Source organism: Antennarius striatus, chromosome 8 (genome assembly GCF_040054535.1).
Source record: "Antennarius striatus isolate MH-2024 chromosome 8, ASM4005453v1, whole genome shotgun sequence".
Taxonomy (NCBI): domain Eukaryota; kingdom Metazoa; phylum Chordata; class Actinopteri; order Lophiiformes; family Antennariidae; genus Antennarius; species Antennarius striatus.
Window position 1 is genome coordinate 6,865,975 of NC_090783.1, and position 26,411 is coordinate 6,892,385.

Sequence of the window (26,411 nt, forward strand, 5' to 3'; positions counted from 1 at the left end):
TATATTGAGTTGGACTGTGAAGAATATTCTGTAATGCCAGCCTGTACTCGTTGTACTTCTCATCTTTGACCAGTGAGCGGTGCCTGAGCTCCTCAATGGGATTTCTGGGGTTCCAACATCTCTCTCTCTCTCTCTCTCTCTCTCTCTCTCTCTCTCTCTCTCTCTCTCTCTCTCTCTCTCTCTCATTATATCATGTAAATTCAGGCAATAATTCATCATAAAAATTATGCAAATGTTGCAGTGTCATGACGTCCATCTTGTAACCAATTATCAGAAAGATTAGCAAATTTATGCTGACGTCTTTAGTGTGGCCCCCAAACAAAACATCAGATGCTGTGAGGCGTCGCGATGTTTGATGATGCGTTTGATTACAGGAGTGCAGACGGATCAACAAAATATACTCAGATTACACAAGACTTTTGATTTCACAACCTTAAAGAAAAAAAGATCATTTTTATTCATATAAAAATATTCTTGATATGTTGACACATATTTAAATGATCAGTTTATGTTTTATTTGGTGATTCTGACAAGTTCTACCTTAACTTCACTGGGAGGGAGTCACATACGTAGCTCCCTTTAGCTACACCTGGCTCAGTGACAGAACCATCCAGACAAACTGGATGGATTCTTGTCCTACAGTTGTGGCAGAAGTTATAAAGTAGAGGAAGGGGCAAACACTTGTTGCTGTAGGTACAAAATTATCTGTGATCATACGCAAAGGAAATATATGGAATATATGGAAACACTGGGACCAGATTATGTCCGCTGATAGTTTGATTTTAAAAATGTCTTCTCTCTACTGTCATTACCTGTTGACCACTTCCACACCCTCCCCACCCCCCTACCCACATGCAAAGATGCACAATGTTTTCTTGCCTGTGATGCCAAGGACCCGTAAATAAATAAACGGCATGCTGTTGAGACCATATCGTAAAACCCTTTTCCTTTTAAATTACAACTACTAGTTGCACTAAATCTACAATGTAAAAGTCTATAGGAGGTCAACCTGAATTTAACACAGTCGAACAACGACTCCATCCCCCAATTTTATTGTTTTTTGCTTAAAATTTTAATTGAAATTGAAATTGCAGGATGCATAGGTAATTAAAACTCCTACAGCTCCTGAAACAACAGAGCGCTTCACCGCAACACAATGACTGTCTGACAGCCGGAGCTGCAACCAATGATTATCTTCATTGGTGACTCTGCAGACCGTTATTTTCTTGATTAATCAATTAGGTTTCTTGGTCTGGTATGAGCAGGTGCTTTTTGGAGCTAATGTGTGGTAATGCAGACCTGGCATCAGTGATTGCTGACTTAAAGACATGTCTTTTAGTTGGGGAATGGTTACTGTGCAGCGTAGCCCCTGTAATCATCCTCTCTTGTGGCCGTAGAGGCGAGACAATTGTGGACTGGCTCATTCTAAACAAGCAAGTAAAAACAGTAAACGCTGAATTTTTATTTGAATTTCCTTTTAATTTACTGAACAAAAATAACTGGGAGATCATGAATTATTGCTCAGTTTGGCAGATTTTGATATATTCTTGGGATCACCGTTCTTTTGGAATGTCACAACAAAGCCTCGACTTCCTCACAGACAGCAAGGATTATTTCTTTCAGGAATTCCTGATACTTGATGGAATCTATCTCACCTTCAGAACACCACAGGTTTATGGAGCTTGAAGAAGCAAAGCTGCTCCGGAGCATCACGGGGCCCCCTACACCTGCCCCTGAGTGCAGGTGTAGTGTGTTCATTCATTCATCCTCCTACGGATGGATTGCTGACCCACAGGCCTGAAAAGTTACATCATTCCACAGAACTGCATGTTCAAACAACTGTGGCTTCTCTCCAACTGTTCTTGTGCTTTTGGGTCACAGGTTGGTGAACGCCTCGGAGTTGGAGCATGACGCTGGTATGTATATTTAGACGTTGACAAGAAAAAACACTGTACTTCTACTGTTAAAGTACGTCTATGAAGGTTGGAACACTGATTATACAACTGGTTTGTAGATGTGCACTCTTAAAAGAGATGCTCTACAGGAGATTGAATCATTATGACACTTCAGTAATTATTAAAAATACAATTGTGAGTTATATTTTGGAGGAAAGATAAATAAAAATCTGTTAAACTGAGCTTTTTAAAGCCCCACTATGTGATTTCATCATTGTAAACAGATGATAAATTTTAGATTTTGCCAAAAGAAAAATCCTAATAAGAAATAGAGGGATGTTGCTTCCAAATTGCTTCCCAACTTTCTCCTTAGCGGTGATGCTGAATCAGTGGAACATGTCTGTCTACCCTTCAGTGCCTTCTGGTCATCATCTCTTTCCACACCCACTGCTCCCTGACACACACACACACACACACACACACACACACACACACACACACACACACACACACACACACACACACACACACACACACACACCGTCCTCTCGTCCACCTGAAGATGCGAGGTGTTTTCTTTTCGCTCATTCTTTCTTTTGCACAATCACTCTCTCTTTTTTTTTTTTTTTTTTTTTTTTTTTAATTGTCCCTTCCTAGCTCCCACACCTCCCCACTCCCTCACCCCACCCTCGCCTCGACCCTCCTCCCTCCTCACCCTCTCCTCCCTGCGTGTCCTCTGCAGGCCCTGCTGCAGAGATGGGCTGCGTGACGTCAGCGGAGGCTGGAGCGGCTCCTCGCTGTTTAGAGCGGAAAAAATGGGGGGAAGATTTCTAGGTGAGTAAGTGTCACGTTTCGGTCATTTTTCAAACCCCGCTCTTCTCATTGCATTTGGTGATTGCGTAGCGTTTGGGATTCATTAACGCCGCTGCTCATGTGCAACACATTTGTGCAATGTCGGGAGTCCGGTCCTGCGATGAGCCTCAAAAAAAAAAAAAAAAAAAAAAAAAAAAACAGCAGAAAGAAAAACGGGCAGCCTTAAATCTTGACTGTCTGGGGAGCAGCTGCTGTCATCGGCATGGGTGTGAATTTACCCGACCTCCGATCGCGCTATTTAGTGGTTACGGTGGTATTTATCGCTCTGTGATGACATTCGGTGGTGCCGCTAGTCCACACCCACTCGATCTGCTGAGTGCGGCTGATCCACGAGTAGTGCAGATGTGAGGATCGATGATGTGCTGATGCGCTGATCGTGCCCGTGTTTACCGTCACATCCGTCAATAGGAAGCGGGAATCAGCACGTCAAGACCGGCAGGACGCTTGGACCGGCCTGCTCGGGGTCCAGATGTGAGGCGGTGGTAGCTGCGTCTGGACCGGCCAAGTCGAACGTCTGAAGCCACATGGATGTAAAACGAGTCAGTGTTCACTTGAAGCATCAATGCATGAATTTATTTTTGAAACCTTTTTGCAGTCAGGATATTTCTGTGAACTGCCTTTAATTCAGGATGAAAGAGTCCGGGGGGGGGGGGGGGTCGTGACTATAATATCCACACACTAATATTAATATTCCCACGGGACGTCCTGAACTTTCCACCATTCAGGGCTGCTGGAGTTTGAGAAATTGTCACGTGACCACAGTGAAGGTTTTGCCTATAAGGCTGCAAGAGAGTTGCATCGGTCATGCTGAACTAATAGGAGGAATACATTCAAGAGGAAAAGCAGGACACTTTATTTGTATGATTTTACTTTTTTTGGGAGTTGAGTCTTTAAATTTTGTGAGTTGCCATTTTACTAACCATCTAGAGAACAGGGTCTTTGTAGAGGGTGGGTGTAGTCACCATGATTGCAGTGTTCTTCTCTTTATTTAATTGGATGCTTGTTTGTTTTTTTGTTGGCATCAGCTGTTACAATTAAATTGAAGGGTTGGGAACTTTATAGAAGACTGGTGACGTCTTTGACACACCTTGACTCCCTTTCCTGCTGACGTTACGTTCCAGAGGAAATCAAATGTATAGTCATGGTCCCGGTTTTCCCTCCTGTCCTCTGTATTCTGAAGTCACTCCCACTCAATCCACTCATTCCTTTCACCTGTGTTGTTGCAGACATCTGCCTCCCATCTCCAATCAGACTCCATCCTTAAGCTCTGCTCAGACCTCAGTTTGCTGCTAGATTGTCATTAACTAATCCTACTCTTCAGGTGTCTTGGGCTTCATTGTGATTTTGCTTGTTTCTTGGATTTTGCCTCTTTATCTGTTCCTTGCCTGATCTTCCGACCACCTGTTGTAGGATTTTGTGGGTCCTAACCACACCTGTGACAGTACAGGTCCGGCAGACTGTTCCTTTCTCCAGTCTGTTATAGCTCAAGCAAACAGCATGATCCAGACGTAGGATTTATGTACGATCCTAATTCAGCGGTCGATATAGCCACCGTGGTGCAGCAGTTTGCCTCCGCCTCAGTTCCAGCTCTGCATGTGATCTGCATGTGGGTGAATCAGCCCAGTTTGATCTGTTGGTGCTCGTACATAGATAGACTAAGTGTAGCCTGATGTTTTTAAGCACATGGTGTAAAGTTATATCTGACACAAATAATGCAAGGACTTTACTGAGCACGCTGTGCCTTCATGCCTCTGGTAAAATCAGCTGATCCATTTTTGTTTGACTTGTTTTTAAACTTGAAGCACAGCACAGTCTGATAATTTTATCATCCTTCCTTGACAACATAAATACGATAACAAAACAGAACTCACGAGGATGATGTTCTGGCTCTGGAGGGAACTACAGCAACAAACATGATCGGCATGGATATGTCAACAGATGAGTAGTAAGATTTGAACTGTGTTCATGTCAGAATACGACTGGGCATTGTGAGTCACCTGATGGACACTCAGCCGTGAGTGAGGCAACGACTGAGGCATGAACTGAAACCCAGGAATTAATGACTTCCATACAATTGCTTGTCTGTTAAACAGATTGAGATCAGAAGTAAGAAATGCAAAACTGTTTGTCATCGGCATATACAGGTAGTCCTCAACCTACAAACACAACTAGTTCCGAGAGGTCGTGAGTAAGTTCAAATGTTGGTAGTTATTATTTATTAAATTTCAATCTTTAAGCACTAAATTATATTTAGGTAGCAGCAGGTAGCTGGTCAATGAGTGAGGCAGCTGTTGGGTGAGAAAGAAGCACTGAGTCTTTACTGTTTCCAATTCAACTACCTTTAGGTAAAGGGCGCCTTGTGTTCCTATTGTGTGTTAACCATACATCTTACTAGCTAGAAGGTAGAGACAACTGTCATGTGCAGATGGGACAACTGGTTTGGTTATGATGGTGATTTTTGGTTGTTACTGATTTCTATGGGAAAAAGAGGAGATTTGCCTTCTTTTCACGCATCAAGGAATTGAGTTTCAATTCTTTGAAAACTTTGATGTGGTTTGACAGTCCCCCTTACAGCACCTTCCTGTTCTAGAATAGCATCTACACACAACATATGAAAAACCCACAAGAATCCTTTTCTGTCTTCCATAATAAATCCACCAATACCTGCTCTGCAGTTACAATATTTGCAATGAGTTTCTCACCTGTAGTTTTTATTTATGCTTACAGAATAACAAGAAACTCCAAAAATGTTTAGTCTCAAATACTGTAGAGGAAACCAATGTATTATTAGCATGTATTTGCATGAAATGTGCTTTCTGTGCCTCTGTGCAAGTATGAGAAAATCTCCTGACGCTCTCTGGCGCTGATACAAATGAGGAAATAAAGGCCAATTGTGGTTTACGTGTTTCATACATATCCTCCTTTCACCAGCCACAAAACAACACACCTTAAAGGCTGTCCTCTGGCGTCTCAGTTGAGCTCCACTTGGCAGGATGTGACATGTGGAAACAGCCTGACTTCCTTCCTCTTGCTGCCAGGTTAAATACATCACTTAGTAATTTTAGGCAGATGGGATGGCCCTCTGTGTTCAGTGTAGTGACTGCCTCTGTGAGATCCTCCTTCTTTAATAAGTGGGCACGTCCTGCCAGCGCACTCATTCTTGCAGCCTTACCAGACTTCTAATAACAGTCTCAGAGACTTCAGGGGATTTCCAGTGTACAAGCAATCTGTGAAGACGGCCTGCATCAGTAATTTGCCATTAGATTGCCAGTGATTGTGCCCACATGCTTCTCTCATGATCTTTTTTTTTTTAATTTTATATATTGATTATGATCCCCGAAGGGAAATTAAGAATGCACATTCCAGTATGTTAGTCAATCTCACGCATGTATATACAGTATATATATATATATATATATATATATATAAAGTGTGCACAGGCCCCTGAAATGCACACGACCACACACAAGGGGGCCTGTAGGCGTGCACTGGGAGGTAGAGCGGTTGGTAGCTCCTTGGTGTGTCCCAAATGAGCAGCTTGTGAGGGGGATAGCGCCTTGCTCAAGGGCGCCTCGGCAGTGCTCCGGGTGTTTTTGGGTGGGAGCGGGAATCGAACTGCCGATCTTGGAACATTGGACGACCCGCTATACCGCGCCCTCTACCACTGAGCCACTGCCACCCCTGAGAAAGAGTTTGTTCTGCTTCAAGCATCATTGACACGGCTGTAAGGAACTAATGCAGAGACACCGACTCACTGACGCCAAGAGATTTGAAGAAAAGTACGAATATCAAAAGGACAACCACTTACCGTGTTTCCTTTATGTTTAAGGTTAAAGATGTTTGTAAGTTACGCTTCAAATTTGACATATTTGACAACCCTTCAAAATAAAATATGTATAAAAGGCACAATGATTTATACACACACATTTATTATCAGACTGTATGTAGCAGATTTCCATTTTGCAGTGCAGAGCAGTAACAACAGGTTTGGTGATCTAATTTTTGACTGAGCCTAAGATCTAGCGAAACGCTTTTCCGTACAGTCAGTGCTCGATAAAAAAAAACACGGACTAATTAGAAACCCTCCTGCGGGGGAATTAAAGCAGGCGTAGATGATGAATTTTATTTTGCAAGTGCTTGATAAGCAGACAAACATGGTGATGCAATGTTCTGCCTCTATCAGAACTGGTCAAGTATATGAGGATTGAAACTATTACAGTTGGTTTTCAATTTATATTTTACCAGCAAATCCTATAAGTCAGGTTCGCTGTAAATCTGAGAAGGTATTTGAGATGCTTACTTTGTCTTAGTTGAATGGTCTGATGCTTAAGTAGTTGATTCATTTTATTTTATTTCTTTATATAGATATATTTGAAAATAAAGTCAGTGTTCAAGATTCACAGTAGACTGCAGGGGCAAAAGCTGGATGTAGATGACACAACTAAGATAACAGATACTGGAGTTCCAAGAGTGAATTACTAGATTTCCTTGTAAAAGACGCCAAGTATTATCCAGCTGACCTTGTAGGCTTCAGGCTTGGGGATGGATGTCGGTCCTAACAAGCACTCTCACTAATGGAAACCATTTTCTCTCTCCTGTCTTCTCCTAATCTTCCATAGAATATTCCAGGGTGAAAGTGCTGGAGCTTTTCAACCAAAACCAAAATTCAGGTTCCTGCTTCTTCACCGATAAACCAAAAGATTAATAATCCTTTTCTAGAAAGAATAAATGGAGCAGGCTTTAAAATATGTTGCATCTGGACAGCCAGAGCAGTAATTGAAAGTGACCTGTCGACTTTTACAAATACAGTATGTCTCTGAATGCAAACTTCAGGAAATCAACTTAGGATCGATTTATGGAAAATGCTTTGTCTGTGAAAGTAACCTTGCTTTCTTGACCTTGTTGCAAGATGCAGTACAAAATGAATATATTTTTAAACTGTCTTCTGTTTCTAGGACCTGAGGCGTGGGAACTGTGAAGGATGAAGTGAAAAAGAAATCGGGTAAGCGTTGCCACTATGAGTGGACTTGTGACAGAACTGGGCTCCTTATTTGCACATTGGATCTCCCAAACTCCTACTGGCTTGCCGTAGTTGTTCTGCTTTCACCATGAGAGAATCTCTGAAGTGTGTGACCTCTGCGCCCTCATACTGGCACCGGTGTTGTGCCGCGTGAGCGCCCCCCCTCTCCTCCTGCAGTTACTGCACGGCATGGCCTCACTGGACCTGCCATACCGCTGTCCTCGCTGCGGGGAGCACAAGCGCTTCCGAAGCCTATCGTCCTTACGTGCCCACCTGGAGTACAACCACACGTACGAGACCCTCTACGTCCTGTCAAAATCCAACAGCGTATGCGATGCTGCCGCTCTGCTGCCCCTAGTGGCCGAGGGAGCTCTCATCACCCCCGCCAACAACAACGACCCCTTTGAGCCCCTCCAGCCTTCAGCTTTAAAAGAACGCCGCTTCCCTTGTCGTGAGCTTCCCTGTGCTGACAACCTGAGTTTGACCCCGGCTAATTCCAGCACTGCTGCAAGGTATATTCCCAATGTGGAGTTTCCTCTGGGGGAGATTTTTGTGAAGAAAGCCATGACATCTGCAGACCCAGGTCCCCATGGAAACCCCAGCACAGCCGTAGCAGTGGCCGCCAATGTAGCGGCCAGTGCAGTGGAGGCGGCCTATGAGGAAGGCCTGGCCAGGCTGAAGGCACGAGCGTTTGAACGACTGGAGCTGGACGAAAGGCTGGAGAAGCTTTCTGAGGAGGTAAAGATGATGATGCACAAGTACAACAACATGAACACGGCTATTGTGTGGAGGATAAACCTGCAAACCAGCCATAAAGTTACTGGCCAGATTACTTCTATTATGCTTATGTGTCGTTGTAAAGGGAAATACAAAGATTAGCCGTGCGTTTATACCTTTCTCAATCTTCCTGCTGTTTATTGGGTGTGTGAATTTAACAAGGGTCTGTTTGGATGAATTGGATAAATAGATTCCAACTTTTTCTCTTGCAAATTGTGTTCACTGACTGCTCATAAAAATCAGTCAAGCACAATTAAATCTTGAATTCTGAGACTGATGACTAAAATCTGGCTCACGGATGTAACCAGTTGTAAAGGAGCAAATGAGCTTTTTCTAACACTGGTCTAAAATAAATATAATCAGTGGTGCGCTTTGGTGAATTCTGTGGGAATTGCCTGCAGCCCCTCTGATGATCTATTTTCAAAAATCGTCCAATAATGGACGTCAGGAAAGGGGCGGAGCTAATAGCAGTCTGACAGAAAGGAGGCAGGACTATGTAGTTGGCTTCTAGCTCCATAGTGTTTTTGATTTCCATGCACAAGCAGTTAAACGATTGTCTACAATTGTCTTTACAACTACCAGCAGGTTTATTTCTGATGTTCTCATGCTGCTTTTAGTATCGCCACTTTGAACAGCAGAGAGAAAATTAGAAGCTTTTTTTGCAAGCAGGCTCTGAATCTGGCATTTTAAATTGCTGTTGCATTTTATCTGGAAACTTTTAAATTTAAATTAGTGTTGCATGTTTGGCGGGAGAACACCACAGCTGCATTATCAAACAGGAAATACATTGCTGATGAAAAGTGAGCAAAATTAATCTAAGTTATTAAATGTTAATTTCTTCATTAATGACCTTGGTAACATAAGGTGTTTGGTCCCATCGGCATGGCGACAGTGAAGAGCCTTCTTGTGCCTTATAGGTTTTGAACCCACTAGGTTTTTGAAGTAACTAGTTTGTGAACTAACTAACTAGGTTTATAATTTAACTAGGTTTTGTCATAACTGACTAACTAGGTTTTAAACTAACTAGTTTCTGAACTTACTAATAAACTAACCCATTAGGTTTTGGAAAAAATCAGGTGCCAAACCAACTTGGTTTTGTACTAACTAGGTTTTGAACTACAGTAACTCACTTGGTTTTGTACTAACTAAGTTTGGAATTATTATTTAAAATAAACATTGTATTTATATTTACATTAATTGTTGTTTATTGTTTATGTTTACACTGTTTACGTTTGCACTGTATGTTTTACACTTATCTTGCATTATATGCTTTCCATTGCCCTTGGAGACTAATAAAGTTTTTTAAATTAAATTAAATTAAATTAAATTAAATTGAATTGAATTGCACTGATTCATAGGTGGAGCAGAAAATAGCAGCTCGCGTTGGTCGTCTTCAGGCGGAGCTGGAGAGGAAGAGCTCTGAGCTGGAGCGAGCCAAGCAGGAGAGCGAGCGACTGAGCCAGGAGAAACAGGACCTGGAGGACAAGGCCTCCGAGCTCTCTCGGCAGGTGGACGTCTCTGTGGAGATGCTGGCCAACCTCAAACAGGACCTGGTGAGCAAGGAGGATGAGCTGAATCACAAACAACAGTGAGTGATACTCTCTATCTGTATGCTGCATAATGGGCCTGTTGGTCAGGAAATCAAGAAATATGTTTTCATTACGGCTCGGTTGAGTAATTGATCGTGTCATCGACGCATAATTACTCACAATTTATTTCAGCTATCATGCGAAGATATTAAACCTCCTCAGCTTTTGGATTTGTGATTATTCTCATGCTTTATTTCATGCAGCAGAAAATATAATGTTGGGTTTTGGATTATTTGTTCCGCAAAATTCAAACGTCTGGGTTTCATCCTGTGTTCAAAGCATTGAAAGTGAAAACTGACACACTTGGTGCTTTTCTGTCAGCTTGTTGGTCACTAGATTTGTTCATCACATACTGTATAGAGAAGTAAAAAATGTGCAACATTGCAAACAGATTCAACCTCAATAATCATCGTCATGATCATCATCTTTTCCTTTACAAAACACGGTGTCATGCATATAAACACTCATCCTCCTCTGCCTCTCTGTCAATGCTGTAATTCTCAGTCATTCCTGCCCACCAGATGTGGTCAGCATCTGTTCCACTGCTGTCTCCATGTCCTGTTGGCCTCCAGGACCGCTCAGCTCCTCAGACGGAGCGGAGGCTCGGGCAGGAGCAGCTGGGTCAGCTTCCTGCCTGTCTTCCGGGCTTGTCTCTCCATAAAGCTGCCATGTTGATTCATGTACTGGCTAAAACCAATGGCTACTGTAAATTCAAGTAGCACTTGGGTATGAATCATGGCGTGGTAGTGCAGATTATTGCTATAGGTTCATATCTGATAAACACCATTGGAGCTCTTCCACATAATGGCACAAACAATGACCGAGCTTGTTCTGATTTTTAAAGCTGTTATTGAAATGAATCCGTCGGTGATTTATTGGTCTCTGTGAGAATTGATTCTATTTTTAGTCTGTGCTTTTGCCAGAATAAAATAAGTCAAGATGTTTTGTCCTTTTTCCCCCTCTCCTTGACTGGGTTTTTAAAGATTCATGGCGCTGAATTGACATGAAAATACTTTAACAAAGTGACAGTGTTCACACAAGGAAACAGTGGGCGAGCTAACAAGCTAATGGGAAATGACAGGTCCAGGAAAATGCGCTGTACGTGTTATTTCATGTCAGATGAAGCATCAGATTTTGTTCTTAGCATACGTAATGAGGTTGTGAGGAGACACTTGTTATTCCGATGCTTGAGATCATGATGCTGTTCTTTTATGGCATCCTTCTGAAGTGATCAACAGGTGATAAAAAGTCAAGGCTCTTCTTAAAAGTTGTCTGGTGTTTGAACCGAGTCTTTATATGACAGGGCAGCCAGATTTTTATTTTAATTAGTGTCTTTAGTTTCTTTATCTGAATGTCAGCAGTGATGGAGGCCTCTAAGCTCACTGCAAAAACACAAACACACATTGTTGTGTATGCATCTATGTTTTGTTTCTGTTTGAATATGCAGTGGATTACTGGCGAAGGCACAGACGGATGTCTCAAGCCTAATTTATTTTAACTGCTGACAGATATTATTACGAGTGTCACGTACTGCTGCATCATTTCATCAGCCATTATTCTTCTTAATTTCAATCAACAGTTCAGTCTTTAAAATGTTTCGGACCAGTAAAAATAATTTCCCAGAATCCAGATGACAAGGTTTAATGAAGAAAATTGTTATCTCAAGGTCCAGTCAAAAGATTTTTGCAAAACGTTTACCCGTAGCTTGTGGTCTTCATCAGTGGATGTAGTTGAAAAATTGTTGGGTAGTCGTACAGTAAGACTTTCACCCTTTCCCTGTCAATTTTATTCCTTGTCTTTATTGTAAGAGATTTTTTTTCAGGCAAAACTTTTGTCATAAATTACAATAAACAATCATCGGTAATCAAAATTGCTCCTGACATCCGATATTATCAGTGCTGTTCTACGTGACAGTGAACGTGTACACATATGAACCTGGTCACCAATCTCTTTGTGTCTGGGTCTGAATTATAAAATAATTCTCTATTTCTGGTTCCATGACATCGACAGATGGATATGTTTGTTTAAGAAGTTAGCTTGACTGATCTTGTGGTAAAAAGGTTCCACTGGGGACAAGGGAGCAGAAGACAAGTGTGCCGTTCTCCTTCTCAGTCCCTCTCTTGTGTTGAAAAGGTTACGATAGTGGCGGCTGCATTTTCCAAAATCTTAAAGTCCCTGCTCGGGTTCTGAGTCAGCTCCGGAGTGATGCCTGCAGCCCAGTCACACACAGACATACAGACACACACACACACACACACACACACACACACACACACACACACACACACACACACACACACACACACACACACACACACACACACACACACATGCACACATGCACTTTTTCTGGCAGTTTAACAGTGAGCTTGTTCATTCTCTAAAAACAGAGTCGGCCTGAGGTGGAAAAAGAGCATTAGTGAAGTTTCAGCGGGGTGGATGATTCAGTTCTCAACATACCCATGATGGCTGCTAACCAGCGTTCACACTCAGCTGAGACTCCTCTCTGAAACCTTTGACTCCGCTGACTCTCCAGTGAGTCCAGAGCGTGTTGGAGACTCCTTCAAGAGATGCGCGTCATATGTGATGTCAAATGCTAAAAAAAAAAAAAAGTCATCTCACTGTAAGAGCAAGAGGAAACTAGCATCTGTGGCTAACTGCAAAAAACATGACGATTATATAATTATAAAAATTCATTCTGTACTACAAAAAGTACTATATGGTTATTAAAAAAAAGCATTCTGGTACAGGTAATTTTTTTAGAGTCTTATGAAGAATAAAATGCATAAAAACTTGATTAAAATCCCTTCTGATGAGCTGAATGAATGAACAGCTCCTCCGGCCGTTGTCATTGAAACCTGGAGCCCAGGAGACGTAAAAAAAATTTAAGACCTGCATCAAATTCATTCACAGAACAATTTTGAGATAAGTTTCGTGTCCATCGAAATAACAATAAATACTTTCCTTCTCTTTCCTGTCAGTCATGCTAAAGAAGATGACATGCAGGATTGTATAGCTGCTGCGAATTTTGTCTATTTTTACAAATATGGGTCCTGAATCAGAGTTGATGTTTTACGTAAATGAAAAATAGATTTGGATGGTGAATCATGTTATCATCAACATAGTGCGTCATGATGCATGTCGAGATACGACAATTGTTGATCTCCTGACGGTGAAACAAAAGCGAGTGTTCGCACATTTCTTCTCTCTGAGGTCTAAATGCTGACAGAAACTGTTGATATACGTCACAACTCCAACGGGACATTGTTTCAACAGAGCCTTGAAATTGTTTTGCTGATTGTTCAGGATTTATGACAAATGAGTTGGGGGAGGTATGGCTTCTTCAAGGACTTTCTCGTTTACACTTATGCAGAATTTGCCTGAGGAAATAAATATGGACTTTGCTAAAAGGATGCTCAAATAAAGTATAATTGGGTTTTTTATTCGTGTCAATAATCATGACGGACCCTTTTTTTTACCTCCATGGTTTGGTTTTTTAAACTCTATGGAAAGCAATTTCTGAATAACTCTTTCCACCTAGACCCCAGACGGGATCGATGAAATGGTTGCTGATGGTCGGGAGATGCCTCATCATTACATTGTGGCATGATTACCCATTTACTGTACCAACTGCTGAGCCACTAATTTTGCAGCGTTGCACTCATTCATGTTATATTGTGCAGGTGTTCTTGATCTATTCCTAGAAACTATAACTCCCATCTGGTTTTCTTATAATATTGAAACGGTTATTCTCAACCGGAGTCTTTAGATTTATTGCTATATAAATATAAGAGTGCCCTGAGCATCGTAAGAGAGCTGAAGCTTCTCAACACACCACATTTAATGGAGGAGTCTTGGATCTCCCCCATAAAGTGAATTTGTTTTTACACTGGGAAGCAGTTTTTAATCTAAATAGCAGAGAGGGAGATGGTCTCATTAACAGCCATGTCTGAGAGAGAGGAGCGTGCAGTGTTTGTATGGCAGGACTTCTAAAGCCTCTCTAATAATGGAAATTGAAGGAAGAACATGATCTGCAATGCATCTTAGAAATTAGAGGGTATGTGGACTGAGGACAGCTGTAATCAAGGGTCTGGGTGTTAATATAAATGTTAAAATGAAGTGCAACTCAAAGTGTGATCCTTCTGAACCCTGGAGGAAAGGATCTGGTGTGAATCCAGTGTCGACTCAACTCATGCTCTTTGCTATATGGCCTTAATGTTAATGATCTATGTAAAGCAAATGAATCGACACATGTAAACATGACAACGATGACTAGTTCAACAAATTAACAACCTATATTATGACATATGGATCTTAGCTCTCAGTCAGATCGGGAGTTATGAGAGCTGTTCGCATCGGGTGGAAGAAACTGTCGACTGCATCGTCGATACTTGATGAAAGAGACCAGGAACGTAAGAGAAACAGGAAGGAGGCTGCTGTCAGCTCTCCAGCGGACGTGTCTCCCTTCTCTTTCAGTTTGTCGAGGCTGACATGAAAGGTTAGAGCAACCATTGCATGTTTGCTAACAGATGGATCTCAGTGTACGGTACTCGGAGGATGCTGGGGTTTAGTATCAGTATGTGAGGGGCTTTGCTGGAAACCTGATATTCACATAATGATTTATTATCTGCTGTCGTGCTGCAACACAACTAAATGAGCGCTGCTGGTGTTTATTAGGTGAAATGTGTGCTTTACACGAGCTGTGGTAGAGTTCTATATCTTTATTTTTTCGAGTTGCATTCTTTTGCCAAACTGTCATCTTTGGAAACAAGTGTCTGAGGACAAATTTGTTCTCTCCTCTGACAGCCAAACCTAATGTTTATTTTCCTGTAAGGAATTAAGTTCTCTTTATGCCTGTTGAATCATCGGTTACGTTTTGACAGGACTGGTTGAGCCTTTAGAAATTATTTACCTCCCCCTTATTGATTATTGCCACAGACCAGGATTAATGTTTTTTTAGGAAAGCAGTCACACTGTTATTTTCTAAACGGTTTTTAAAAAATGGAGAAGTTCAGCCTTTATTGCTTTCATCTTTACTTGTCTCTCACCCCTTCATCTCCTCTCAAGTAGCCACTCCACACACACCTTCTCATGTTGTCTTTCTCTTTGTGCGTTTGCATGTAATGCATACAAAATATACAACATTATTACATAATGGTAAAATATAGCCCACTATCTGTGTCTAAAAAAACATTATATTATCAATGCAGGCAGCTGTCCTTTGTTACAGCTCATATTCATGGAGCAACCTCGTCTTCATCGCTCGGGCCTTTCAGTCAATCAACTCTGCTCTTAAATATTAATGAAGGATCATTTTGAATACATGACCCGAGATGATGACAAAGGAGGCTGACCAGTGATTGTAATTAACATTAAAATACAATTCTTTGGAAGATTATTCCTAATTAATCATGTCTGCTACAGCTGGATGTCTCTGCCATACCAGGGCCTTTGCTATGGCTGTGATATGTTAGGAAAATAAGGCATGGTTAGTTTAGCTATTCATTATTCCTAATCGGATATTTATTTTCATTAGTTTGATTAAAGGAAACGTCGTTTATATATTTTTTTTTTGGAAGCTCTAAATAAAACAAGACCAGCATTTCTTTAAGAAGACACCATGACTTCAGATTTTAAATCAGGCAAACAAGCTGCTTATTTCAGTCTCTTGGTGCAAAGCAGCAGAAAGGATGACCTTCTTGTTTTTAATGAGTCCTATTGATTATAACCAAGTTTGTGTTCAGAGTTTCGAGAGGCAAAGCTTTCAATAAAATATCTCATTGGATGCAGACAGATCAATGGGAAATGTTCAACCATATGATGATGGAACGGATCTTTTTAAGTCTAGATGCTGGTTGTGTCAGAGTCCAATAATCCCTTTCTACTGACCCACGAGTCAGCATCTGATTCATTCACTGCTAAACAGTCAGACTGTGTTCACCAGTCAGCTAATAACTGTTTTTCCTGCATCTGCCATACTTTTCTTGTTGCTGATTGGCTGACGCACGTATATGTCAATACTGACATACAGTGGCTACAATAATCTGCGGTCAGCTTTGTTCAGTCTATCATTGGTTTTATGTCACAGACGTTAAACCAGTTATTGCCTCAGACTGACATCACAGACTAATAGTTCTTCATTATATCCACACATGCTCCAATCATTCAAAGTCTTTTTTTTTAATCAAGGGAATATAATATAAGGGTGAAATATTTGATCATGATATTGTGACTTCACACAGTGCAATTAAACTATTTTCGGCCCTCCGTCGTAATACAGCATGACTAGATTTGTGTGGGAGATCAGTGGTGCGGTTTTCATCTCTAAATAGAAACAGAATATTTAAATGGTTGTGAAAGCCTGTGAAGCTGAGGTCAGTACTTCTGAACTGCTAGAATGTAAAATAAAGGAATAATCTTCCCCCCATTTTTTTATGGATTAGACAAATGAGATGTGACATATTTTGTGAGCTTTGGAGGTTTTGGTTGGTGGACAGAGCTGGACTAGCTAGTTCTTTATGCTACATGTGTTTATAAAAAATAATGCTGAACATGCAAGCTCACTTTTCTTATTTGAAGCTTATGAAAATATAGTTGTGAACAACCTCATAATAAATGTGTGCAAGTCAAGTGGAGATGCTCAGTTTGTGGGTGTAAGCGAGATGGAAACAAAGATAGAAGAGAGGTGTTGAACCTCTCGAGTCATTATTCCTGTGTCATGCCTTGCATTAACAACCCGCCAGAAAAGATGGCAGTCTGCCTTTTGTGTCCATCGCTGTAGCAGTAAACATGCAGCCATGCTTTTCACAGCGAGGCTTTATTTCTGAGGTGTTGGAATGAGTCACGCTGTGAGAGAAAGGTGTGTGCATCTGTAAAACTGAGTGCACGGACTGAAATTAAGATTGACAATAGGAAGCAGCCACATCCCGGTTCTCTCCCTTTCCCTGCCAAACCTCCTGTGCTTTCTGTTTCCACATGACTGCAGATATTCTGTTTGCTGTCTGATGCCTCATCCTTTGCAGCTTCAGGTCTCCCACAAGATCTAGTAAAGATCTTTTTTCCTCCTCTCACCCCCCATCCTTCAATGCACCTGTTGTTGTTTTTTATTTTATTTTAAATCAGATTCCTGATCCCCTTCCTTTCCTGTGAGGTTGAGTTGTCATGCTACCAGGCAGCATGGTGCATCCATGTGTGTCTTCCCCACACAGGGAATGAACATCACTTCCAAGATGTTCCCGATGTTTCTTCCTGTAAAAACAAATAATATTAGACTGTTAAATAATTGCGTGAGACAAATTTCAGATGCATAAGTATGACTTCATATATTGTGCATGCGAGCCGAGGAGAGCTATTCTATTAATAATTGTGAAATGGCTACAGTATACATTATCACACTGGAGGCTGAAACAAAAGCAGTGCTCACCTCGCTGAGATGCATTTATTAATTTGAATAATGAGCTCGAAACATTCCCTCCAGGCTCCTTATTCAGATATTACATTATGGTAGAGCAGGAAGCATTCATCAAAGTAAAAGCTGCTTGATTGCCCACCATAATGGGATGCTGCTTATACAGTAGAATGAATATGCATGAATTGTATAGTCCACTATTTGGAGAACTATTTCACACAATGTCAAACTTCCCTCATAACGGTCCCACAGACTTCACTGCTTCACCAAAAATTGATTCACCAAGGCTGCTTAATTAGCCTGTAGGATATTTAATTCCAATTAAAGACAAATACATATTCAAAGGAAATATAAAACTTGTATTTTGTGTTTGAAAAAACAGGATGTACAACATAGCATCATCTGAAGATGCAAATCCTAACCCTGCAAAGTGTTTTCCAACAAATCCATCAGTATATGACGTATGTCTATAGTGGTGTCATCTCAATGGGATACAGATACAGTTCTGTTATTAAAAGGGGTTAATAAAAGGTAATAAACACATGCAAAAAGATGTACACTTGGAGTTCAAAGCTGCACTCATGAATATTTTTGTATTTGGATCAATGGAGTATGTTTACTAGGATGAAGGTCTCTACTGGCCAGGCATCATTACCCAGCTCTGCACTTCCTTCCAGCTCTATTAAGTCCAGTATTTTAGCATTTTTTACAGGTTGTAAATGTTTGCCATTTTGTTCAGTCTAACTGCTCCCATCTCCATTATTTCCAGCCACAGCAGGAGGCTGGCTGGAACGAACGAGCAAAAAACAAACACTGCTTTATACCACCGATGTTACAAAACAGAAAAATTTGCCCCTGAAAAAGAATAACTAAAAGGGACAGTGTACAGCATTATTAGTGTTCCAGATTATCATGTGTCACGGTTCGGTGTTGGTGCTCTGTTGCTCTTCTGTGCTGGGGTGTGGCAGGAGGAGGGGCCGAACACATGGGCGGAGCCTCTTCTCCACACCTACGGTTCCTCTCAACACCTGGACTCGATCAGGCTGTTTAACCTGAGACTTTTTAAGCCTGGCTCCTTTTTGGTTCTGTGCCAGATTCTTTTGTACTCATGCTCTTATCGCGAGGTCTTGGAATCAGTCTTCTTGTGTTTCCCTGATTTTATTTGCGTTGCCTGAATAAAATATGGAGGAAAACGTCTCTACCGGTGTCCTGCGTTTGGGTCCTGTGGTAAAGCCAGCCTGCCCTTACCACTGAAATGGGTTAATTATTTTTAGTATATTGTAATTTATTTTTGCTCCACATGGTCAGCACCTACCCAAACATTTGTTTGCTACACATGGCCTAACCTGAATATTTGGTAAGTCAGCTGTGAATCCCAATTGTTTTCAGTTTGTGACAATTTTTATTAGCATATATGTACATTTCATTCACTTTACAAAAGACACACAAAGTACCAGATTAAATAATTTATTTAAAGTCAAATCAAACAAATGCTGTGATACTTGCCTCCTGTTCTAGCATAAATTGTCTAAAAGATTCCCACCTGGTTTTCATGATCCTTTTATAGGGAGGTGAAAAGGACCAGGGCATACCACTGTGAAAGGGGAGGTTGATTTTTGTTAAAATGTATAAATCAATGTTACAAATACTGAGGTTGCTGAATTTAAGCAGACAGTTCACCATCAGTATGGGAGTTGTGTCATGTGTTTTGAAATGGTTTTTTTGTTCATTATTATCACCATAATTATGGGTGAGTTTGTGTTATTCCCTGGAGAGGACAGTTGGTCATGACCAGCGGTATAAAGGCCCTGATCTAAACTAAAGCATGGTGACATTTTTTGTCTGAATTAGCGCAAGGTGGAGGATGTGCTGCTGACAGTACATGGTCTTTTTGTTGTTGTTGTGAGTAGAGAAATAAAAGAAAAAGTTTTATCTGCAATTTTTTTGGTTGGCTAATTTCTGTACACCTGGCTCTCCTCAAATGAACTCAATTACAGGTCCTAATCCAATTCATGACAGATTGATCCTGTTTTCACTGTGTCCTACATGTTCAGGTCAACTGTCATTTTTGATGGGCCAAACTAGATTGTAATCAAATTTAAAAACAGTTAAGAGACAGACCAGATTTTTCAGACATTTTTCCCCTTTGTGACAAACACCTAAAATAATTTTTTGTAATCATTGCCTAAGGATGAGAAAAGTTATGCCAGATACTCTATTTTTATCCCAGAATGGCCCCATTTCAAGAAAATTTGCATGCCAAGTGTTTTGGGTTGGATTCTGGATTGCATGAGCAACTTGTTGGTTTCATGAGTGAAAAGGTTTTTAAACAGAGGTGAGACATTTTTCTGTTCCCCGTCTGCAGATGTTCTGAACCTGTTGTTATGGGATGTTCACAGAAAGCCAGGACCCAGATGAAGAGTAGATACTGAACACGGTTTATTTTACAAAGTACAGCAAAAAAATTTTTTTAAAAATCGCCTTTCAGGTTAAAAATGCAAAAATACGTACCAAAAGACACCTAAACAGATTATGACACTGGTGTTCCATCAGTCAAGGTCAGATTTCTGAATTTTGTAGTTGAGCTCTTCTGAGTGGGTCGTTGAGATGGCAGAGACTCGGGCTGAATGCGGTGACAGAGATAAAGGATTTTTTAAAAATGCCTTGAGGATGTCTGTTGATGCTTCGTCTGGGAGTTGTAGAAGTCTCACGTTGAGACTGTTCCGCATTTTCAAATGAGAGAAGACAAGGGAAGAGTTTCTGAGGATGAGAAAGTTTGAATTCATTCCAAAAGTATTACAGATCAGGGGGAAATTACAGAATTATTTTGTTTGTTACTTCACAGAATAATAAACAATTATGGTATTTTCCAAAAGGGGTTGGAAGGCACGGTGGTGAATTTATTATTAATTTTTTTTATATAGTTCAATTTATTTTCATGATTATGGAATAAAATAGAAAATTCCACAAATACATCTGGATTGTTCTTTTTAGTTCCCTTCATATATTTTCTTTGAGAATATATAATAATTGTTCTTTAGGTATTTGAAATTGGCTACATTTGTGATAAATAGGACAATATTTCGAACATTTAAAAAAAAACTGTATAATTTGGTCATTATAATCATCATATTACTCCCCACTGGACTTTATCGATGTATTATATAGTTCCTGATCAGAGCTTATACGTATTTAGTTACAAAGGAGCTTGGTGAATCATTTGAATGTTAAATGATTTCCCTGCGGGGATCATAATCAGTATATAAATTTTTTTTAAAATGAAGCATTGTGTGCAGACAGCTCACGCTGTGTTTGCCTTTTTCCTTGTGTCTCAGTAACACTGTCCTCTGGAGTGATGGGAACTTGGCCCTGCTGTGCCTCGCTGTGCCCCGCTGATCTCGCACCCACCGCTCCACTCTTTCTCGCCTTTCCTTTGTGTTTTGTGTAATGTATTTGTCTCCATGGCCGGCCCTCGGTGTTTGGTCTCCATGCATAAAGGACTGGACAGCAGCTGGTGTGCATGTCAGACAGGCTTTCACCAAATATGTCCTGCAGTCACATGACCATTTGGTTGAACACACAACCATCAAAATGCCATATGTCAAGCTATTGTTTGCCCACTGATGAGACAGATGAGCTACAGAGACTTTTAACAATGTCCTATAAATATCACCTCTCCTTTCTTTACCCTCAGGGAAGTCGCCCAGATCGATCAGTTCCTTCAGGAGACGGCGGCGCGTGAAGCCAATGCTAAGGTACGGCTGCAGCAGTTCATCGAGGAGCTGCTGGACCGGGCCGACCGCGCCGAGAAACAGCTGCAGATCATCAGCAGCTGTGGGACGACACCGAACGGCAGCCTGGGCCGCTGTAGCCTCCAGGCCTCCAAGGGCAACGGATGTCAGGTGAGGATGTGTATGTATATTTAATAAATTGTGTGTGTGTGTGTGTATTCTTTCTGTTACTGTATAACTGGTCAGAACACACTGCACTAATTCAGTTAAAACAAAACTATTTAATTATGCAGGGAAGAGTATTTAATAAACTGTAAACATAACAGGATTGGTCCCACTCCACTCATGTTTGTGAGCGAAGTCGGAGTGGAGTCTATAAACACCATTTTTAGAGCGTAATAGCAATGCCTTCAGCTAGCTGATCCCACGCGGCCACTCCCTTGTAGAACTAAACCGCCCGAGTAGAAAATGAGGTCCACAAAAATACCACAGCTGGGACAACAGGACTTGGACCACACCACTGCCTCGCTGGAGCCTGGACAGGCCGCAAGACAAGTTGCCAAGGCGATGAATGCTCACCATCCCACAATAGTCTATCAGTGCCTCTGTTATGTAACCAGAGAAACAACAGCAGTAGATCGTCTGCAAGCTGAAGCACCAGAGAGGACATATTTGTCTGCTGCACCGTAAAGCTGACCACCTGACAAGCGATAAGGGCAGCAAAGGCCATCAGAACCAGTGATGATGAACATGTGCAGGACGAAACTAAGACAGCATTAAAGGCTTGATGGATGAATGACCTCCTACGTCCAGCGAGGCCTTTACGGACCCGTTGGATCAACTTCAGACTGTGTGCCAGGAGGCTGACCCAGTCAACGAGGGGGAGGATTACTCCTGAGGGTCACAAATGGTGTGAGATGTGACTCATATGGTGCTGACACTCTGGGTGTTTGTCTGTTTGGTTTTTGTTACGCGTTTTCAAGTAAGATAAGAAGAAAATAAGAATTTTCACCTGACAAAAAACATGCAAATCTATACTTGGTTTCAAGATTTTAAATCCCCTGAGATTAGCTCGGCAGAATAAAATAAATACGTATGAGCTGCTTTAGGCATACTTTTGTGACATATATTCATTTCCAAGGCAAACTATACAACCCACTCACAATTAGTCATTATTTCAAAGGAATGTGATTCTTTTTTCCACCCAAGAACTCTGTTTCACCAGCTTTGGAAAAACATCTGGACGAGCTCATTATCTTTGTGGAATAGGGAAGGGAAAATATAGTCTAGGGCTTATTTGCATTTCTTTTAACCAATCACGTGGACCCTTTGTGGCGCTGACCCCTCGATGCCGAACGGTGCTCTGCAAATAGGACTTGATGATGGAAGTGAAGGGGAATGGTGACTGAGATGGTGTTGACTCACGACAAGACTGACTGCAGCATACTTCCTGTGAGCCAGACGACATTCTTCTTAACACAGTTGCTTTTGGCTTCTGTTTAGTGCATTAACATTGATTATATTGAGTAAAGTCTCCACAAGGCACCGTGGGTCAAACCCATAATAGACTTTAATGTCACGGAAACGGCAGTCCATCCTTTTTCTCAGAGCTAAAGAGCAGAAAATTTTCACTTTTTTTTACAGTTTCCTACATAGACTTTTAAAGAACAGCCATTCACTGCACCTATCATGTAAACTTTTGTCTGTTCACTGTCCTCATATTAGCTGTTTCGAATGCTACCTTTCTGCTCCAAATTTAACATTTTGCCTTATGCGCCATAAGCAGCACTGAGGGGTTCCACTTTGCAACTGAATGACTGGTGATGTTGGAATGAGGGAAGTTGGTTAAATCAGGGCTAACTTTCCACTCATAATAGAGTAGGCAAAACCAGATGATGTCATCAACAAGCATCAGTCTGACATCAGAATTTGTATGTTGGCATTTGTATAGCTGTTGTTTTTTATATATAAAAAACATTTATATATATATATATATATATATATATATATATATATATGAATGGAGGCTATTTGAAGAATTATGCAAATCTGGCTGGCTTGATTAAAAAGTGATCAGATGGTTTTGCGGAACAGATCTATTATAAACTTAAGAATTTGAAACTAGAGTCTTGTTTCCTGTCTCCACTGCATCCAGCATCAAAACCATGTCGATTTAAAATTGTTTAAAATCCACTTATCCACCCTATAACACTTCTTGTCAAAAAAAAAATTTTTTTTGCAAAAGAAATCCTCATGCTGCCATAGAAACCAGTTTTGCTCTTGTTGACAGTTAAAGCATGATTCAGAATCAGACATAATGGTGAACAGATCTGTTTCATTTTTATCCTTAAATCCATGCTATGCGTGTAAAAGATATTGTTGACATCCTGAGCTCATTTGATTTTGTCTTATTGTGCAGTGAACAATGTCACGCTTTATGTCGTTTTTTTTTTTTTACAGGGAAAGGTAATAAGTTTTAGTCTTAAATGTCATTGGTAACAAACTAAGAACCAAAATGACAAAGTTACATTTTACAAGTGATGGAATTTAATGTACCTTTCCTTAAACATTGACAGAATATTTTCCTTCATTATCAATAGAATGATAAAATCTCATTACTTAATTTTTTTTTCTTTATTACAAGATCATTTCCTCTTTTACCTTTAGAGAATCAGGAATTTTAGCTCCCAAATTCATTTCAGCATGCTCTATCTGATCACTGTCTACATCTGAGCCGTTCTGTTTCATTAAATGAATTTGAGGTAGAACAGCACGACCCATGATTGACCTTAAATGCTGCTGCTTAAATTTAGACGTCCTTTTGTTCGGATTTAGACATCAGTGAGTTTCATGCCTGTGTGCTCACACCCCGTTATACAACTGTGAATAATCAACATGACAAGTGCAAGTGTTGAATCTCAGACTGGTTGGCACCTTGCTGCACCGTGAAGGGAATACCGAGGCTGTCACCCAATCAGCCACACGCCCTCATGACCTTTCTCTCTGTCCCGATCTGCCCCTCGCCAACTGTCCATCACGGCATCAGCCAGGCCACCGTCATCCCTTACATGAGGCTCGAGGACGTGTAAGGTGAAGAAAGCTCTACTTCAGTCACAGTATTTCATGAACTTTTCGGCTTTAGATTGAAAACCAACTATCAGGTCATCAAATCTGAGTTTTAGAATCTGATAGATGCATTTTGTTCCATCCCTTTCTGGGAGATTTGCCTTGTGCTGTCTTCAGGAATGAGAGCCATGAGTGGCATTTTTCCTGTTTCCTTCACGGTCCCTTTTCACTGGCAGCAGGCCAGAAACAAGCTGTGTGAAATAGAGAGCGAGGGAGCGAAGGAGTGGTGGTGTCTGTTTTTGTGCACATTTTCTCTCTGTGGCGTGTCGCCAGTCGGGTACACAGAGTTCCACCTGGCACTACTTTACACACACACGGACACACACACAGAGACACTTACTGTATATGTGGATACATTTACAAACACTACACACAGCACAGACAGCTTTGAGTGGTGTATGAAAGATCGACTGGGAGGATTTTTTCTCTGAGGCAAACGGAGAATGAGGATCAGGTTGGACACAACTAAACAGTATCCAGCTACCACTGAATACTGCAAGAAGAAAGATGCTGAGGGTTTGTATGTGATGAGAGGGATGGAGGCAGAGATTGAAACTTTAGCTTCTCAATCCGAAAACTACGTACAACAGGAAGAATTCTTTGTCTACTATATTGACATCAAGTTTCATGATTCCCACTGGAGGATTTCTGAAGAGATTTGTCAACCTCTGACCCACAATGAACCGGAGACAAAAAGGCAAAGCACAAGAACAGCAAGAATGCATCTTCAGTTCCACAAGATACGCAACTGCTTTTTGAATAAATGCTCCCACGGTTCCAAAACGACGTTTCCAAGACAAATTAAAAAGCTATGAATATGTCCAGCTGCTCTCAAAAGCATAATTACTTTCAATTTAATGTTCACGTCTTCTTGTGCGTTTCTTTTGCGACACCCTCAGGACAAAATGATTTCAATGATCTTCAAAAGCTCTTTCATATTCAGATATCCAGTAAGACTGATCAGCATACTTTCTTATTGTCTCCGGCCATAACAGACATGTTTAAATCACCATACCGCTGTGTCATAAGTCATTTTTGATTGTGTTTGATGTCCAGACTGTCATACAGAGACGTTCAGAGCTGGTTCCTCTGTGATTTTACTGCTGTGATTTTCCTCCTGTGATTTTTGCTCATACTTTTCTTTGTTTCCTCTCCAGAGAAACTCCAGCCTCTCTGGGAGCACAAGAGGCATGTACCAAGTGTCAGAACGGCGCTCTTCCCCCAGCACAGGGTGGGTCACTGCTCCTTTTCTACACTTACAAATGAGCTCATTATTGCTAAATTCCTGTGGCTTAGTTAGGAATTGCATGGACTTTTCTTTTTTTTTTGTAGGAATGCATGCTGCCTGTCTCCTTTTTGAGGTTATTTTATTTGATAGTTTTATTCAGGGGAAAAAAAGGGCTTTCTGGTCCAGCTACACATTTGCCGCTATGCTGTCAAGAGCATTTGGCATGTCTCACCTTTCTTACCTTGCAAGAGCTGAACTGTCGGATATGTGGAAATACAACATAACCTCTGGAGTCCCCAAGCTTTTAACCACTGTGTAGGTGTAGATTCCCATTTATCCAGCTCATGGTAATCCTCAGATGTTATATGCCTCTGGCCTTTTTGGCATTTGGTTACAGCACCTCCGGCAAATCCAGTCAGAAATATGGAAGTACATGTTTATAACTTGATATATGATTTTTAGAAACCAGGAGTTATGTTGAAGATAAATAGCACAGTCATATACAAGCTAGTGGTGTCAGAACACAGATGTACCGTATGGTATGGTATATATTTTTTATGATTGAAAATAATAAGTTTTGCTGCCCTGCAATATGGTGTAGGTAATTTTATTGTTTTAAAAAATGGTCCTCAACTTTTTTCACAATTGCTAATAATTATGAAAGATATTTATGAAGCACACTTGGCAAATATTTGCTTGTTCTGGATAGTTTAGTGAATTTAAATGGTCCATTATAATGACTTTTGTTCTAAATTTTGGTTGCA

The 26,411-nt window shown here is 40.9% G+C and overlaps 1 protein-coding gene across 3 annotated transcripts in view; it reads left to right on the forward strand.

Annotated features, from left to right (window-relative positions):
* Window positions 1-2,477: 2,477 nt before the first annotated feature.
* Window positions 2,478-26,411, forward strand: part of fbxo41 (F-box protein 41) — a 35,091-nt gene continuing 11,157 nt past the window's right edge. For all 3 annotated transcript variants that reach the window (XR_011036976.1, XR_011036977.1, XM_068322505.1), the window contains exons 1-5: window positions 2,478-2,729; window positions 7,724-8,526; window positions 9,924-10,153; window positions 21,257-21,464; window positions 25,577-25,650. Coding sequence is in view for 1 of the 3 variants with exons in the window: in XM_068322505.1 (XP_068178606.1) it covers window positions 7,978-8,526; window positions 9,924-10,153; window positions 21,257-21,464; window positions 25,577-25,650 (1,061 nt within the window). In the remaining 2 variants the exon portion in view is untranslated. The remainder of the gene's footprint in view (window positions 2,730-7,723; window positions 8,527-9,923; window positions 10,154-21,256; window positions 21,465-25,576; window positions 25,651-26,411) is intronic.